General features: G+C 47.3%; 1 protein-coding gene across 1 annotated transcript in view; it reads left to right on the top strand.

The window, feature by feature from the left end:
• Window positions 1-3,901: 3,901 nt before the first annotated feature.
• The window catches only part of LOC120940396, a 100,426-nt gene continuing 84,771 nt past the window's right edge, over window positions 3,902-19,556 (top strand). The window contains exons 1-2 of the mRNA XM_040353228.1: window positions 3,902-4,268; window positions 10,219-10,659. Coding sequence (XP_040209162.1) covers window positions 3,917-4,268; window positions 10,219-10,659 — 793 coding nt within the window. The 5' untranslated portion in view covers window positions 3,902-3,916. The remainder of the gene's footprint in view (window positions 4,269-10,218; window positions 10,660-19,556) is intronic.

Here is a 19,556-nt window from a genome sequence, read left to right as displayed (position 1 = left end):
GCGGTCAGAGTGAAGTGTGGGAAGGTTGGGTTGGCTGTGGTCAGGGTGAAGTGTGTGTGTGGGAAGATTGGGTTGGCTGTGGGTGAGTGTGGTTTGGTAGCCTGTAGTCAGTGTGTGTGGGAAGGTTGGGTTGGCTGTGGGTGAGTGATTTGGTAGCCTGTGGTTAGTGTGTGTGGGAAAGTTGGCTGTGCTGTGGTCAGGGTGCAGTGTAGGAAGGTTGGGTTGGCTGTGGTCAGTGTGTGTGGGAAGGTTGGGTTGGCTGTGGGTGAGTGATTTGGTAGCCTGTGGTCAGTGTGTGTGGGAAGGTTGGGTTGGCTGCGGTCAGTGTGTGTGGGAAGGTTGGGTTGGCTGTGGTCAGTGTGTGTGGGAAGGTTGGGTCGGCTGTGGGTGAGTTTGGTTTGGTAGCCTGTGGTCAGTGTGTGTGGGAAGGTTGGGTTGGCTGTGGGTGAGTTTGGTTTGGTAGCCTGTGGTCAGTGTGTGTGTGGGAAGGTTGGGTTGGCTGCGGTCAGTGTGTGTGGGAAGGTTGGTTTGGCTGTGGGTGAGTTTGGTAGCCTGCGGTCAGTGTGTGTGGGAAGGTTGGGTTGGCTGTGGGTGAGTTTGGTTTGGTAGCCTGTGGTCAGTGTGTGTGTGGGAAGGTTGGGTTGGCTGCGGTCAGTGTGTGTGGGAAGGTTGGGTTGGCTGTGGTCAGTGTGTGTGTGGGAAGGTTGGGTTGGCTGCGGTCAGTGTGTGTGGGAAGGTTGGGTTGGCTGTGGGTGAGTTTGGTTTGGTAGCCTGCAGTCAGTGGGGCAGATTCATATAGATCTGCGGATCTTTAGATCCGCTAGATCTACCTGGTTTACGATCCGCCGGTGCAATTTAGCGAGGCAAGTGCATGATTCATAAAGCACTTACCTCGCAAACTGCACCGTCGGATCCTAACTCCCCCCGGCGGAATGCAAATTCCGCGGCTAGGGGGAGTGTACAATTTAAATCAGGAGCGTTCCCGCTCCGATTTAACTGCGCATGCGCCGGGGCGAAAAAGCCCAGTGCGCGTGCTCCAAATGACGTCGCTACGACGTCATTGTTTGCGGCGGGTACGTCGTTTGCGGCCATCGGTATTCCCGATCGCGGTACGCAAACGACGTAGAAAACGAGCGACGGGCGGGCGTACGGACGTGAATCGGCGGTTTTCCTCATTTACATATGCGACGGGTAAAAAATTGCGACGACACCTAGCGGCCGGCGGGAGATTACAGCCTAAGATTCGACTGGTGTAAGTTACTTACACCAGTCGGATCCAAGGGAGATCTATGTGGAACTGATTCTTATGAATCAGTCGCATAGCTCCGACGGTGGGATCTCACAGATCCGACCGTCGGGTCTCACAGATACGACGGCGGATGAGGAGATCCGCCGGCGTATCTCTATCTGAATCTGCCCCAGTGTGTGTGGGAAGGTTGGGTTGGCTGTGGTCAGTGTGTGTGGGAAGGTTGGGTTGGCTGTGGGTGAGTTTGGTTTGGTAGCCTGTGGTCAGTGTGTGTGGGAAGGTTGGGTTGGCTGTGGGTGAGTTTGGTAGCCTGTGGTCAGTGTGTGTGGGAAGGTTGGGTTGGCTGCGGTCAGTGTGTGTGTGGGAAGGTTGGGTTGGCTGCGGTCAGTGTGTGTGGGAAGGTTGGGTTGGCTGCGGTCAGAGTGAAGTGTGGGAAGGTTGGGTTGGCTGTGGTCAGGGTGAAGTGTGTGTGGGAAGATTGGGTTGGCTGTGGGTGAGTGTGGTTTGGTAGCCTGTAGTCAGTGTGTGTGGGAAGGTTGGGTTGGCTGTGGGTGAGTGATTTGGTAGCCTGTGGTCAGTGTGTGTGGGAAGGTTGGGTTGGCTGCGGTCAGTGTGTGTGGGAAGGTTGGGTTGGCTGTGGTCAGTGTGTGTGGGAAGGTTGGGTTGGCTGTGGGTGAGTGATTTGGTAGCCTGTGGTCAGTGTGTGTGGGAAGGTTGGGTTGGCTGCGGTCAGTGTGTGTGGGAAGGTTGGGTTGGCTGTGGTCAGTGTGTGTGGGAAGGTTGGGTTGGCTGTGGGTGAGTTTGGTTTGGTAGCCTGTGGTCAGTGTGTGTGGGAAGGTTGGGTTGGCTGTGGGTGAGTTTGGTTTGGTAGCCTGTGGTCAGTGTGTGTGTGGGAAGGTTGGGTTGGCTGCGGTCAGTGTGTGTGGGAAGGTTGGGTTGGCTGTGGGTGAGTTTGGTAGCCTGCGGTCAGTGTGTGTGGGAAGGTTGGGTTGGCTGTGGGTGAGTTTGGTTTGGTAGCCTGTGGTCAGTGTGTGTGTGGGAAGGTTGGGTTGGCTGCGGTCAGTGTGTGTGGGAAGGTTGGGTTGGCTGTGGTCAGTGTGTGTGTGGGAAGGTTGGGTTGGCTGCGGTCAGTGTGTGTGGGAAGGTTGGGTTGGCTGTGGGTGAGTTTGGTTTGGTAGCCTGTGGTCAGTGTGTGTGTGGGAAGGTTGGGTTGGCTGCGGTCAGTGTGTGTGGGAAGGTTGGGTTGGCTGTGGTCAGTGTGTGTGTGGGAAGGTTGGGTTGGCTGCGGTCAGTGTGTGTGGGAAGGTTGGGTTGGCTGTGGTCAGTGTGTGTGTGGGAAGGTTGGGTTGGCTGCGGTCAGTGTGTGTGGGAAGGTTGGGTTGGCTGTGGGTGAGTTTGGTTTGGTAGCCTGTGGTCAGTGTGTGTAGGAAGGTTGGGTTGGCTGTGGTCAGTGTGTGTGGGAAGGTTGGGTTGGCTGTGGGTGAGTGATTTGGTAGCCTGTGGTCAGTGTGTGTAGGAAGGTTGGGTTGGCTGTGGTCAGTGTGTGTGGGAAGGTTGGGTTGGCTGTGGGTGAGTTTGGTAGCCTGTAGTCAGTGTGTGTGGGAAGGTTGGGTTGGCTGTGGGTGAGTGATTTGGTAGCCTGTGGTCAGTGTGTGTGGGAAGGTTGGGTTGGCTGTGGTCAGGGTGAAGTGTGGGAAGGTTGGTATGGCTGTGGGTGAGTTTGGTTTGGTAGCCTGTGGTCAGTGTGTGTGGGAAGGTTGGGTTGGCTGTGGTCAGTGTGTGTGGGGGAAGGTTGGGTTGGCTGTGGGTGAGTGATTTGGTAGCCTGTGGTCAGTGTGTGTAGGAAGGTTGGGTTGGCTGTGGTCAGTGTGTGTGGGAAGGTTGGGTTGGCTGTGGTCAGTGTGTGTGGGAAGGTTGGGTTGGCTGTGGGTGAGTGATTTGGTAGCCTGTGGTCAGTGTGTGTGGGAAGGTTGGGTTGGCTGTGGTCAGGGTGAAGTGTGGGAAGGTTGGTATGGCTGTGGGTGAGTTTGGTTGGCTGTGGTCAGTGTGTGTGGGAAGGTTGGGTTGGCTGTGGGTGAGTGATTTGGTAGCCTGTGGTCAGTGTGTGTAGGAAGGTTGGGTTGGCTGTGGTCAGTGTGTGTGGGAAGGTTGGGTTGGCTGTGGGTGAGTTTGGTTTGGTAGCCTGTAGTCAGTGTGTGTGGGAAGGTTGGGTTGGCTGTGGGTGAGTTTGGTAGCCTGTGGTCAGTGTGTGTGGGAAGGTTGGGTTGGCTGTGGTCAGGGTGAAGTGTGGGAAGGTTGGTTTGGCTGTGGTCAGTGTGTGTGGGAAGGTTGGGTTGGCTGTGGTCACTGGTCAGGGTGAAGTGTGGGAAGGTTGGTTTGGCTGTGGTCAGGGTGAAGTGTGTGTGGGAAGATTGGGTTGGCTGTGGGTGAGTTTGGTTTGGTAGCCTGCGGTCAGTGTGTGTGGGAAGGTTGGGTTGGCTGTGGGTGAGTTTGGTTTGGTAGCCTGCGGTCAGTGTGTGTGGGAAGGTTGGGTTGGCTGTGGTCAGGGTGAAGTGTGGGAAGGTTGGTTTGTCTGTGGTCAGGGTGAGTTTGGTTGCAGTGTGAGGGAAGGCTGGGCTCCCATTCGTTATCAGCAGTCGGCTGGTTTCCCTGGTAACAGAGGCTGGCAGTATGGAGAGAGCGGCGCCATGGACGGAGCCGGAGGTGCGGGCACTGATCGGGATCTGGTCGGAGGAGAGTATCAGGCGGCAGTTGCAGGGCACTCTGAGGAACAAGGGGCTCTTCATGTACATCGCCCTCCGCATGAGGCAGCTGGGCATCTACCGGGACTGGAAGCAGTGCCGCTCTAAGTACAAGAACCTGAAGTACGAGTACCGAGCCCTGCGGAGCAGCACCCGGGAGCCCGTCCACAAGATCCCTTTCTATGACGAGCTACACGCCATACTGGGCACGGAGAGCGTCCCACAGGGGGGCACTGAGGCCGGGATGAAGGAGGAGGAGCCCGGGCCGGAGACACACACAGGTAGCGGAGCCAAGCGATTCCTTCATTAAACCAGCTGGGTCTCCATGCACAGCACGGCCTGCCGCTCACTACCCCGACATCTAGTGGCCGCTGCCAGGAAGTGCAGGCACATCACTCCCCATTCATCACTATCAGGGTCATTCCTTCCATCCATTTCTATGTTCTTATCGGGAAACTTAAAGGCATATTCCACACTGGAAAAAAACAACAAGATAAAAGCACGTACCATAATAGTATCATTTACTGTGAACTAGGAAAAGTGTGCAGAATAAGTAAGGTTGGGGATATAAAAAGCGATGCTGAAGACATATAGTATGAAAAAGAAGTAGAAGCAATTTGTACAATGTTGTGGTGCTAAAGGAGGTGACTATAGACAGTATGCACAGGAGAGAATTGCCAAAAGGTATGGCAACGGGCAATATATGCGGGAGAGGAGTGCAGAGGGTATAAAAGTGGGCAGAATGTGCAGGTGAGGAGTGCCAAAGGGTATGACAAGGGTCAGGAGAGGCGTGTATAGGATATAAGAGTGGGCAGAATGTGCAGGAGAGGAGTGCAGAGGGTATAAGAGTGGGCAGAATGTGCAGGTGAGGTGTGCCAAAGGGTATGACAAGGGTCAGGAGTGGAGTGTAGAGGATATAAGAGTGGGCAGAATGTGCAGGAGAGGAGTGTAGAGGATATAAGAGTGGGCAGAATGTGCAGGAGAGGAGCGCAGAGGGTATTACAAGGGTCAGGAGAGGAGTGCAGAGGGTATAAGAGTGGGCAGAATGTGCAGGAGAGGAGTGCAGAGGGTATAAGAGTGGGCAGAATGTGCAGGAGAGGAGTGCCAAATGGTATGACAAGGGTCAGGAGAGGAGGATATAAGAGTGGGCAGAATGTGCAGGAGAGGAGTGCAGAGGGTATGAGAGTGGGCAGAATGTGTGCGAGAAGCATGCAAAACGGTATGACAAGGGTCAGCAGAGGAGTGTAGAGGGTATAAGAGTGGGCAGAATGAGCAGGAGAGGCGTGCAGAGGGTATACGAGTGGGCAGAATGTGCAGGAGAGGAGTGCAGAGGGTATGAGAGTGGGCAGAATGTGTGGGAGAAGCATGAAAAACAGTATGACAAGGGTCAGGAGAGGAGTGCAGAGGGTATAAGAGTGGGCAGAATGTGCAGGAGAGGAGTGCAGAGGGTATGAGAGTGGGCAGAATGTGTGGGAGAAGCATGCCAAATGGTATGACAAGGGTCAGGATAGGAGTGTAGAGGGTATAAGAATGGGCAGTAGAGGAGTGCTGGAGGGGATGTCAGCAGACAGTGGACTCCATTCACAAAGTGATATCTACTGCTTTAAGATCCACGGTAAAATACATCTTAGCAATTTTCTATTTTTTTTGCAATTCACAAAGAAACGCTACTAAAATGCCGCATGAGCTATTTTATGAAGTGATGTGGTATTTTAGTACTGAAATCTAGTGGTATTTTAACGCCTGCTGTTGCCGGCATCCTTAACCACTTCAATACAGGGCATTTTCACCCCCTTCCTGCCCAGGCCAATTTTCAGCTTTCAGCGCTGTAACATTTTCAATGACAATTGTGCGGTCGTGCGACGTTGCACCCAAATAACATTTTGATCATTTTTTTCCCACAAATAGAGCTTTCTTTTGATGCTATTTGATCATCTCTGCGGTTTTTATTTTCTTGCGCTATAAACAAAAAAGACTGACAATTTTGAAAAAAAAACACTATTTCTTTTTGCTGTAATAAATATCCCAATTTTTTTCTAAAATAATTTATTTTCCTTAGTTTAGGCCGATGTATTCTTTTACATATTTTTGGCAAAAAAATTGCAATAAGCGTATATTGATTGGATTGCGCAAAAGTTATAGCATCTACAAAATAGGTTATTGATATATGGCATTTTTATTATTATTTTTTTACTAGTAATGGCGGCGATCTGCGATTTTTATTGGGAGTGCCTGTAAGGACTCTGCTATGTGCAAAATTAATATGGTTGGATCTCAGCTGTGGAGGCTTCTCAGGTCTAAACCACCAGTTCACTCTCTATTATGAGCAGAGAGTTTAGGGTTTAAGTCATCACAACCTCCATTAGATAACCAACATAAAGCTTGGGTAGCTTATTTCATCATAAGCATACTATGAAAAAATAAACAATTCAGAGTCTCTCTAGTACTAGGGAAGGTAAGTATTGTAGGTTGCAAACTGGAAGTGTAAACTGTCCGTTACTTCTTGAGTGCTAAATTAGTATGTTAATGTTGCTATAATTACTGGTATATTCAGGCAGTATACAAATTAATGAAAGTTATACTATCCAGGCAGGAAGTGACATAGGTTCACAATGTCCATTAGAGGGTAAACACAGTCTATGCACTATATCAGCTTAGTATGCAACTTTATAAGATACTTGCGGTTCTGATGATAACAGGTGCTTGTCTTTAAGGTTTGCTTAGTTTCATCCAAGAGTGTCTGTGACTGCAGGGAGCTGAAGATCTGGTCTTTGCTGTTGAAGCCAGAGTGTTTGGTATCCTCCTGGAGCGTGCTAGGCTGGAATAAGGTGGAGGTTTGATCCCAGAAGTGAGGGGGTCCTGATGACCAGGTACTGGTGGGTTCCAGGGTGCTCGGTGCGGGGTCCCAGGTGACGGCAGGCGTCCACGCCGTCATCCCGGGGGGTTTAAATAGTGCCGAGTGCAGGGGAGAAGGCACAGGACGCCAGGGCGCGCTTCCGCGCTCCAGCGTGGAACGCAGGCGTCCACGCACCATAAGTGACGCGGACGTCTTACAGGACAGAGCGCAGCTGTTTGAATAAGGTAGAGCTGCGCTCGTTCTACATAGAATGACGCCAGTGGCGTTACAGTGCCACATTGCGGCGGACACACCGGACACTTTTGACACTATTTTGGGACATTTATACAGTGATCATAAAAATGCACTGATTACGGTGTAAATGTGACTGGCAGGGAAGGGGTTAACACTAGGGGGGCGACCAAGGGGTTAAATATGTTACCTAGGGAGTGATTCTAACTGTGGGGGGAGGGGACGAGACCGATCAGTGTTCCTCTGTACTGGGAACACACCATCGGTCTCCTCTCCTATGACAGGACGTGGATCTGTGTGTTCACACACACAGATCCACGGTCCTGCTGTGTTAACGGGCAATCGCGAGTTCCCGGCGGACATCGCGCCCGCCGGGTACGCACATCGTGTCCCGAGTGATACGGTAAGCACGCACGCTCTCTACAATGCCAAGGACGTCATTTGACAGCGGCCCGCAGGGACGGAGGGTTCCTGCCACCATCATATGACAATGTCTCAGGCGGCAAGTGGTTATTAACTGGTTGTTAAGGAGCCACCGACTGCCATGTCCTTAACAACCATAACTAATTTTCTGTAGGTACCCCTACTCATTCAAATGGGTCTTGCCAAACTTGCATAAAAACACAGGGCGACTAATCGCTTTGAATGCACTAATTTTAGTGTACCAACGTCCCGGAAGAGTGACAATGGAAATTTATGGACTAATAAATTGGACTTTTGGCGGTACAAGTAGTTAATGTAAAAGATCTATAAATATTTATTTTGTTAAAAACGCATAAATAGAAATTTGTATACACAATTTCATAAGATAGTGTCAGCGTATGATATCAGTGCATCTAACACAGAGTAAGAGATAGGTTTATACTTATACACATACATTCATGGCATAAAAGCACATAACGTCAAAAAGGTATAGATTTCTTAGTGTTTGAAGCTGAATCCAATATGCATAAAGGTAGATCTTGCTTTTTACTCTCGACATGTTTCGCGTACAGGACGCTTCATCAGGAGCATATAGGTCTAATAACAAACATACATAACATAAACAGAGAAACATCAAAATATGTCAGTTAGTCAAACCAGTTTATACATAAAACATAAAAAAATCACAAACAAAAGGTTAAAAAGCTGCTAACATGTTACTATCTATGCAGTAAGCGGACCAACCCATACATCAAATGCATAACAATCCAGATCAGACACCCAACAGCTCAGTGACCAATCACATATAAAATTGAGTGATATCATGCGTCAATGTTGAAAACAACGTTTAGATATTTGTACATCCGGGTGAAACCTTGTTTACAGAGGCACCCATGCTAGAAGTCTAAATAGAAAATCCATGTAGAGGCATTCAAAACAGAACAATAACAAAAAAATAGTTGTTAAACTTACAGGTAAATCGAGTCTCAAAGAATCGATCCAGCCACTGGTTGTGGGGTAAAGAATGTACAAAGTTTTTAACCTAGCCAGCCTCCTGGGCATGTGGTAGGTACTCTAAAAAGGACACAAGGAAAAAAAAGGAGTAACCGTACCTAAATAACATGAAAAAAAAAGGAGGGGGGGGGGGAGGGTATGGTGGGAAGTAGTGATTGACTCACCGTTGTGTGTGAAACTCATAAAGTAGAACTATGGTACAAGATTTTGGTAAACAGTATGTATGGATGGGCATGAGGATCCTAACCGAGATCCCACTGGCAGATCTCGGACTAAGGTAGACAAATTGCCAATTGACCAGACAGTAGAGGGGAGGTAACCACCTCAACAACTACCCCTTATGACATTGACGATGATGGGATAAGGGGGCGGGGTCACTCATACTGCATGCAATCTGCTTTAGTGGATTGAGCCCATTATATACAGGAAAGGCATGCTAGAGGTTATGCCAGTAGGCATTATATAAAGAAAAGGAGTGCCAAAAGGGCCATGAGAGTGGGCAGTTTGTGCAGGAGAGGAATGGCAGAGGGTATGACAGTGGGCACTATGTACAGGAGAGGAATGACAGTAGGTAGGCACTATGTACAGGAGAGCAATGACAGTGGGAACTATGTACAGGAGAGGAATTACAAAGGGTATGACAGCAGGCTGTATGTGCAGGAGAGGAATGACAGACAGCGGTATGTGCAAGAGAGGAATGACAGTGAGCACTATGTAGAAGAGAGGAATGGCAGGGGGTATGACAGTGGGCACTATGTACAGGAGAGGAATGACAGCAGGCATTATGTGCAGGAGAGGAATGACAGAGGGTATGACAGTGGGCACTATGTACAGCAGAGGAATGACAGAGGGTATAACAGCAGACAGTATGTGCAGAAGAGGAATGACAGTGGGCACTATGTACTGCAGAGGAATGACAGCAGGCAGTAGTTGCAAGAGAGGAATGACAGTGGGCAATATATACAAGAGAGGAATGACATAGGGTATGACAGTATGCACTATGTACAGCAGATGAATGACAGAAGGTATAACAGCAGACAGTATGTGCAGGAGAGGAATGACAGTGCGCACTATGTACAGCAGAGGAATGACGGCATGCAGTATGTGCAATAAAGGAATGACAGTGGGCACTGTGTGCAAGAGAGGAATGACATAGGGTATGACAGTGGGCACTATGTACAGCAGAGGAATGACAGGGTATAACAGCAGACAGTATGTGCAGGAGAGGAATGACAGTGGGCACTATGTACAGCAGAGGAATAACAGCAGGCAGTATGTGCAAGAAAGGAATGACAGTGGGCACTATGTACAGCAGAGGAATGACAGCACGCAGTATATGCAGGAGAGGAATGACCGTGGGCACTATGTACAGCAGAGGAATGACAGCACACAGTATGTGCAGGAGAGGAATGACAGTGGGCACTATGTACAGCAGAGGAATGACAGAGGGTATAACAGCAGACAGTATGTGCAGGAGAGGAATGACAGGGGGTATGACAGTGGGCCTATATACAGGGGAAGAGGGCATGATGTGCTGGAGGGTATAGTGCTATTTGTGCTAGTGATAGAAGTATGGCAGTTTTCACCCTGATTGTGTGAACATTTGTCACATGCACACAACAAACATTTTGTACACAGACCCCATGTATTGTGTATTTTGCTACAACTATCAAAAAATTATGATTTGTTTTTCCTCCCTTTGCCAGATCTGCAGAGTCCTGAAGGAGGTAACGGTGATGTGCTACTTGTACCAGCTGTCCACAATGAGGGAGGAAAGCATTGGTCTGCTAGGGAGACACTAGCACTCATCAACATTTGGTCTGACAAGAGTATAAGGGGGCAGCTGAAAGGAACTGTCAGGAATCAGAAGATTTTTGAGCACATTGCAAGTCTTCTTCAGCAAGCAGGGATAGACAGAGACTGGAGGCAGTGCCGAACTAAGTATAAAAATCTGAAACATGAGTATGCTGTGGTGAAGAAGGCTCATGATTCTGGGAATCGATGGAAGACAATGAAATATTTTAAAGAACTGGATGCTATTTTATCAGGCAAACCATCCGGGTACAGAAAGATTAACAATGACAAACCATCATCACTGCCATACCCGAGACCTGTCCCTGCTGCTGTTGCTGCTGACTGTCTGCCAGGTGAGTTGGAGATGTCATTTTAAAGCCCCATACACACTATCAGTTTTCCTGCAGGTTTTTCTCTTCAGGTTTACTAAAACCATCTAATATGAGGCAAAACCTTAAGGCCTTGTACACACCAGCGGATCTGTCCGCTGAAAACGGTCCGCCGGACCGTTTTCAGCGGACATGTCCGCTTCCGGATTTCTGTCTGATGGTTGTACACACCATCAGACAGAAACATACGCGGACACCATACGCGGTGACGTGGCCGCGCCGATGACGTTGCGACGTGCGCGGCCCTGGAAGGTCAATGCTTCCACGCATGCGTCGAATCACTTTGACGCATGCGAGGGCTTTCGGCCGATCGGACATGTCCGGTGAGTCTGTACAGACGACCGAACGTGTCCGACGGACAGGCTTCCAGCGGACATGTTTCTTAGCATGCTAAGAAACATTTGTCCGCTGGAAACTGTCCGATCCGCCGGACAATTGTCCGGTCGGCCGTACACACGACCGAACATGTCTGCTGAAACTGGTCCGTCGGACCAGTTTCAGCGGACATGTTCGGTCGTGTGTACGGGGGCCTAAGAGTTTCAATTTGTATGCAATCATGCAGGCCCTTGCACTACATGGTTTTGGTAAACCTGAAGAGAAAAACCTGCAGGAAAACTGATAGTGTGTATGGGGCTTAAAAGGAAAAGGATGGCCTCCATCATACTTCATCTATGAATGTCTTCTCTAATCTGCCAAATGTTATATCTCATGAGAAACTATTTGTTGTACAAAATACAAGGAAGTATAAAGTAAATCTCTTATGCCCTGTACACACAACCCGTCGGAAAAAGTCAGATGAGAGCTTTTGGCCGGGAATCCCGACCGTGTGTATGCTTCATCGGACTTTTTCCCACAGGAAAACTGCCAGAAAAAAAGAGAGCAGGGTCTTTTTTTTTTTTTCCATCAGAAAAATATCCTTCCATTCGTCTGTATGCAATTTCAACACTCAAAAAAAAGCTGCGCATGCTTAGAATCAAGTCGACGCATGCTCGGAAACATTGAACTTCATCTTTCTTGGCTCGTCGTAGTGTTGTAAGTCACCACGTTTTTGACTGTTGAAATTTGGTGTGACCGTGTGTACGCAAGACCAGCTTGAGCGGAATCCCGTCGGGAAAACCATTGTTGTTTTTTTTCCGACTGGGAAACCGCTCGTGTGTACGTGGCATTAGGGTTTGCAGTAAACTGAAATGTCTATCAAAACAACAATGCCTTGTCAAAGTATAAACCTCATCAAAGTACAGTGATACCTCGGTTCCTGAATTTTACTCCTTCCACGACTCTGGTTGTGAACCGAGGCAAATTTCCCCATAGGGTGTAATGTAAATCAGGTTAATCCATTCTGAACTTTATCTTTTTGTTTTTGAACCACAAAAACATGAAACAAAGTACAGTACAGTATGAAGAGAGAGAACACTACAACAACATGCTTGCTCTGAACAGTCTTGTCACCTTCATTACTGCTCCTCACTTTCTTCTTACCACTATGCTTGCTCTGAATTTTCTTTGGAGCCATACTGAATGCCCAGTACAGTATGTGATAAAAAGCACACAAAAAAAAGCTTTACAGCAAGTGTGCAGTTCAGTTTTGGGCACCAGTTCTCAAAAAGGACATCGGAGAACTGGAGAAAGTGCAGAGAAGGGCAACCAAACTGATAAGAGGCATGGAGGAGCTTAGCTATGAGGAAAGACTAGAGGAACTGAATTTATTCTCTCTTGAGAAGAGGAGAATAAGGGGGGATATGATCAACATGTACAAATATATAAGAGGTCCATACAGTGAACTTGGTGTTGAGTTATTCACTTTACGGTCAACACTGAGGACAAGGGGGCACTCTTTACGTCTAGAGGAAAAGAGATTTCACCTCCAAATACGGAAAGGTTTTTTCACAGTAAGAGCTGTGAAAATGTGGAACAGACTCCCTCCAGAGGTGGTTCTGGCCAGCTCAGTAGATTGCTTTAAGAAAGGCCTGGATTCTTTCCTAAATGTACAGAATATAACTGAGTACTAAGATTTGTAGGTAAAGTTGATCCAGGGTAAATCTGATTGCCTCTCGGGGGATCAGGAAGGAATTTTTTCCCCTGCTGTAGCAAATTGGATCATGCTCTGCTGGGGTTTTTTGCCTTCCTCTGGATCAACTGTGGGTATGGAGTTGGGTGTATAGGATTTTACTGTGTTTTTTATTTTGTTTATTTATTTTTTGTGGTTGAACTGGATGGACTTGTGTCTTTTTTCAACCTGACTAACTATGTAACTATGTAACTATGTACAGTACAGTATGTGCTAAAAAAGCATACCAGAAAGCTTCTAAATACTGTAAAGCCTCATACACACGATCAGATTTTCATTGGACAAAGCGTAGGACTTTTGTCCAAAGGGCGTTGGCCAGAAACTTGTATTGCATACAAACGGCAAAGAATTGTCGGCCAACAAGCACAAAACTACGTGTTTTTTCAGCTCTTTAGCGCCACCCTTTGAGCAACTTTTGCTAATGTTGTTTTATGGTGAGCATTGCTTCCGATTGGAAAATTTGACAACACACAATTGTTGGTGGGAAAATTTGAAAGCATGCTATCCAAAATGTATCCGCGGAAAATCCAACAACATTTGTCCGATGGAGCATACAAACGGTCAGATTTTCTGACAACAGCCTGTCATCACACAATTCCCGTCAGAAAATCCGATCGTGTGTACGAGACTTTAGTGTCTTCACAGTACTGTACACTTTCAGTGTCTCTCTGTGACCACGATCTCACCTACAGGAAGTCGCGACCACGTGTCAGAGCAGGGAAGATGGCCGCGGCTCGTGTTCAAGAACCAAAGCAAATTTTTGTAAACACTTCTGTTCGAACCAATTTGTTCATGAACAGAAGCTTCCGTGAACCGAGGTATCACTGTATAATGGTAGTATAGATCTCCTAAAATATCTGTAGAAAAGATGAACATAGCACTACTTTATAGCTTTTGTATGAGAAGTAAAACATTTATACAGTCGTTAAAGCCCAGTCCCAGGCACCATGTTTTTTTACAGTTTCAGTCCGTTTTGCACTTATCCTCTAAAATGCTTTTATTATGTTTTTGTCCTGTAAGCTCATTTTAAAGTGGAGGTTCCGCTGTTATTTTTTTTTTTAAAAGCCAGCAGCTACAAATACGGCAGCTGCTGACTTTTAAAAAATAGACACTTACCTGTCCAGCGCGCCCGCAATGTCAGCAGCCGAGCCTGAGCAATAGATCGGTCCTCGGCTGCTTCCACCGCTGTCCTCGGTGAGGGAATCAGGCAGTGAAGCCTTGCGGCTTCACTGCCCGATTCCCTACTGCGCATGCGCAAGGATCGCGGCGTACCGTCACTGGTCCCCGCTCTCTCCTGGGAACAGTGTTTCCCAGAAGACAGCAGGGGGGGGGGGGGACGTAACAAGGCTAGATTTCCTGCGGGAGTCAGAACCCGGAAGTGGTGCAAATACCTGACAGATATCTGCACCCCCCTCCCCCCTGAAAGGTGTCAAATGTGACACCGGAGAGGGGGAGGGATCCAAAAAGTGGAGGTTCACTTTTTGTGTGAACCTCCGCTTTAACTTGAACCTCATAACCTGCCCTGATCGCATAGGTTCAGGCTGTGATTTGTGAATGGCAAAGCAGATCTTGGGAAGAGACGCAACACTGGAACTTGTTGTTACACGAGACTTGCTGATGTCGGTGATTGCCCCTAAGTACAGTGGACAGGGTATGATGAGCACGTTGAACAAGACTGTAGGCAAATAACAACATAATAAAGCCACTATAGAGGAAAAGGGCAAATTGGCAGTAAAATGTTAGAAAAAGGGTTGTAGCCCTTTCACTGCCAGAGCCCAAAGAGGAATACCTAACCAATGAGGATTCAGCAGGGTCCTATTGCCCAGAGAGGCAACCAGAAGTCAGATTGAACCATTTCAGAGAGTGATTGTACGAACATTTTCTTCTCCTGTGAGACTAGGACCCCTGCGCCTCCTCAGGGCTCAGATTTTGCGGTAGAATCCACCATCTGACCCTCTTTAAGCTCTACCCCAAACACCTCCTCATCAATGTCTGCCCATTCCTCTTCTACCTCCTGTGCAGTGAATGGGACCTCCAAGTCATCTTTAGTGACATAAACATGCCCCTGCAGTGGCTACAATACCAGACAGACACAGTGGCTCAGATGTACCTGTCACCTCTGGTCTTAGGAAATGCAAATAGAGCGGGGCGAATAGTGTCCTCAGGAGCTGCCAGTGTCCTTCCCTCCCAGAGGCAGTACTCATGTGCCCAGGCAACAAATCAGCCCCAGCAAATGCAATGTGTCCCCTGCAACCTGACAGACCAGTAACCTGTGTCCTCACAGAGCCCAGCCACAACGCTTCCCTGAGGATGCCAGATTGCACCTAACCATGTGCACGCCAGAATGAAGAAAAAGCCTAACACTAAGGCCCCTTTCACATGTGAGGATCCATTTTTAAACATCCGCTTGCTCAGCGGGGATCGCTCTGTTGATCCCTGCTGAGCCGGCAGATGACAGGTTTGTCTCTGCACACTGGGCAGGGTCTGACCTATCAGATCTACGCTCTCCTCTATGGGGGATCGGATGAAAAAGAACCGTCTGTTTTCATCCGATCCGCCAGTCGGATGCAAAATAGGGTTTGCATCTATCACATTTTAGCGGAGAGGATCGGGACTGATCGGTTGTCAGCGGACATGTCACCGCTGACATCTGACGCACCATAGAGGTACATGGAGCTGCCTCTTCCTCTGCACGGAACCGAGCGATCGAACACAGCCGATCGATTGGTTTTCAAAGCTCCGTGAGCAGAGATCTGTAGACTGTCAGTCACGGCTCTCTGCTCTTCTCCCTTCTTGCTCACTAGAGCGCTAAGCTCTGGGGCGGCGGAGCAGCTGTCTCAGGCTCTCAGCGGCTCACTGGGAGGCAGCTGGCAGATCCAGATTCCGTGGTTGGGATGACGCAGTGCCTGCACTGACATTGGTGACATCAGAAAAGAGCAGACTTCAGTCCGCTCTTTGCTGAAAACGGGTCACAGGACTGCAAAACAAATTGCACTTCTGTGATCTATAGGAGAAGTACAGCCAAATAAGATTTGGCTATACTTCTCTTTTTAAAGTTCATAAGTTTTTCCCCTACTTCCTCTTCTGGAAAAAACATTGTATGCTGAATGGAATTACCCAGATGGTGTGTTTGTGCCACCAAAGAGATTTTCTCTCCTTTTATTCTATGGAGGATTTTTTTTTTTTTTTAAAAAGGTGGGAGTATGCCCGCTATGGATGCAGCGGTATATTGCATCAATAACATTTTGACTTGCCCGGTAGACGATGTACAGCTCTTTAAAGATCCAGTGAACAAGAGACTGGAAACGCTGTTGAAGACTTCCTTTGCCTTGGCAGACTCTGCTATGCAATCGGCAGTAGATAAACTGCTAAATACCTTTTTTCATCAGCAGTATATAGCAGTCTTGTGACTTGTATCAGTGTCTGCTTAAAGGTGTTGTAAACCCCATTCATGAAATCTGACCTAGGCACATATATCTGTAGTGTTTAATTATCATTCTCCAGAGTTCTAAGTCCCATGTCTTTCTGCTGCTCCGTTCCTCTGTTATCAGCATGATAACTTCTGACAAGCTCTCTGACACAGGAGATAAAAGCAGCTGGAAATGTGTGTCAGGGAGTTAACTTAGAGATAGATAATCAGATAGATGGTCTTCTGGGCCCTCTTCTTCTAAGCAGTCCTTTCGCTGCTTCCAGGTGACCGGGACCAGGGGGAAAGCGCAGAATCGGGGGCAAAGGAGGCCCTGGCTAGGTAAGGCAGCTAAACCAGACTCCAAGTCCACTCAAGGTCCAGTCCTTTCGTATGGAGTCAGTGCATTCCTTAGTAGCCTCACTTCAGCAGGGGGACTTTCTGGCATCTGTAGGCATCAGGGATGCTTATCTCCATGTGCCACACATCAAAATGTCTTATATTTTGTGGTGCAGGGACAGCCTTTTTCAGTTTGTGGCCCTGTATTTTTGAGCTACCTACTGCTCCTTGGGGATTCATTACGTGCTAGCCCCAGTGTGAGTTTTTTTTTAAGAGGTCAGGGTACTTGCATCCTGGGTTATTTGGACGACCTGTTGGTCAGAGAGTGATCAGCTCTTCAGTTGAGATAGAACGTGTCTCTCACGATTCAGACACTAGACTAGAGGGTCTGGGCTTGATTCCCAATCTTGAAAAATCTGAGTTGGAGGCAAATGGAGTGAAATGATTCTGCACACATTGGATGTAATTCTTGCTTTTCAGGTTTATCTAAAGATGACTGCAGAAGTCAGGCAGTCAGAATAATTATTCGTCCTTCTTGAGGGTCCTAGGAAAGGTCAGCCAGCTGCGAAGTCTACCATTTTCACCACCACACTAGTCCCAGTGTTACCAGACCTGTGTAAGTCAGCAGAAGTGTCCCCAATTGCTGCTACACATGTCCCTAGTGTCACAGACCAGTGCAGCCAGCAACAGTGTTCCTGATCACCCCCACAGCAGTGCAGTGTTGCCTCTGCCTGCCTCCTATAACCCTGGTCTGTTTATTGACCCCGCTTCTGTCTATTACCTGGTAGAGCTGCACAGTTAATCATTAAAAAATCGTGATCTCGATTCAACCCCCCCTGACAATCTCCAATGCAGAGTTTGCCGATTCTTTCATATAACAAGTGGAGTGACTTTATCTGCTCACTCAGCTTTTTAAAAGAAAAAATATCTGGGCAGTCTTCCAAGTTCTTAACAGGAAACATTGTAACTAAATGCTTCCTTCTTAGATCAAAGGGATAAACTTTGGGCAGTCTGCCAAGTTTGTAACAACATGAAACATTGTAACTAACTTCCTTCTTAGAGCAAACGTCTGTGTGTAAATGCAGGAAGTTTAACCACTTAAAGTCCAAATCTTTTTCTGACGCTTGTTTAAGTTAAAATTAATATTTTTTAGAAAAATATCACTTTTTTAATTAAAAAATAAGACAACAGTAAAGTTAGCCCAATTTTTTTTATATTGTGAAAGACAATGTTACGCCGAGTAAATTGATATCCAACATGTCACGCTTCAAAATTGCACCCGCTCGTCACCCATTAAAAATCTCCATAGGCGACGTTTAAAAAATTCTACAGGTTGCATGTTTTGAGTTACAGAGGAGGACTAGGGCTAGAATTATTGCTCTCGCTCTAACGATCGCGTCAATACCTCACATGTGTGGTTTGAACCATAGGCGTGCGCACATAGGGTGTGAGGTGTGCCTGGGCACACCCTAATCACCCTGTACTGTGCAGATTCCCCCTACTGCCTGGCTGCAGAGAAAGGGACTGGGGAATCTCTGTCCTCAGTCCCTTTCTCTGTCTCAATAGTTAGACATCAGGGGTCTGTTTAGACCACTGATATTTCACCAAAGCCCCCCCAACAGGGCTCCTAAAATATATATATTTTTTTAAAATAAATAATAAAGATAAAAATAATAATAATACAAATAAAGACACTGACACCAATCTCTGCCCTGTTGACAAAACCCTATTGACTTTCCCACTGCCATATACGGTATATTACACACACATGTGTGTTTGAGCTTTGGTGTGCACACCCTAATGCCATAGGCTGCGCACACCTATGGTTTGAACACAGTTTGCATATGCGGGCGCTACTCACGTATGCGTTCGCTTCAGCACGCGAGCTCGTTGAGACAGGGCGCTTTAAAAAAAATACTTTTTTATTATTTATTTTACTAGATTTTATTTATTTTTACAGTTTTTTTTTTTTTTTTTTTTTTAAATGGGGCACTTATTTTCCGCTTAAGAATGTAAACATCCCTTGTAATAGAAAAAAGAATGACAGGTCCTCTTGAATATGAGATCTAGAGTCAAAACGACCTCAGATCTCATATTTGGACTAAAATGCAATAAAAATATTTTGTCACACATGACAAAAATTAATTGGCCCTTTAAGACGTATGGGCGGAAGTGACGTTTTGACATCGCTTCCATGCTGCTATGGTATGGAGACTGGTGGGGGCCATCTTGCCATCACTCGTATCCATGCCCAGCACGACAAAGGACCCGATCGCCCCCGCCTCTGCCGATGGCTCCGGTAAGCGAGAATGGTGATCTGGTGGCGAATCCGCTGCAGAGACCACCATTACAGTTTACAGGACCGCCGCCTAAAGAGATGGATACCTCGGTTGTGGCAGCAGCTGCTGCCATTACCGAGATATCGCTCTTCAAACTAAGGACGTATATAGTCGTGCAGCTGGCCTTAAGTGGTTAAAAGACTCACCATGCCGCTTAGAAAATACCTTGGGGTGTTTACTGTCCAATATGTGGTCATTTTGTGGATGTTTCCACTGTCCTGGTGCTCCCAGGCCTCCAAAAATGGTCATAGGTAGTCAGAAAATTAGACGCATAATTTATGCTTCTTAAAAACAACTTTGTGAGAAAAAAACAAATATATTATTTTTATAAAAAAAACTGTGACAAAAAAATTAACTTCAAAAACCTACCATGCCTCTTGCTAAATACCTTGAACTGTTCCCAAATGGGTCATTTGGGGGGGTATTTGAGCTTAGGGCTTAACAAATTAACAAATTTGCTTTGAATCTAGGAGCCAGACAAAAAAGTTAGGAGACAGTTTGTAACTAACAAAGCTTTATTTTCAACAATAAAAGCCCTTCTCTTATGTAGCCCTGATTTGTATCTTTACGGATGCATGACACAGGTTTAGAGCCAGTTCACACAGGGGCAACACGACTTTGCAAGGCGACTTAGACACTACTTGAGCATGACTCACAGCGCGACTTGGGGCAACTTACAACGCGACTTGAAGTCGCCTCCAGGAGAGGA

The sequence above is a fragment of the Rana temporaria genome, chromosome 1 (genome assembly GCF_905171775.1).
Source record: "Rana temporaria chromosome 1, aRanTem1.1, whole genome shotgun sequence".
Classification (NCBI taxonomy): Eukaryota; Metazoa; Chordata; class Amphibia; order Anura; family Ranidae; genus Rana; species Rana temporaria.
Note: the sequence above shows the minus strand (reverse complement) of the source record. Positions and strands in the feature narration are given on the sequence as shown.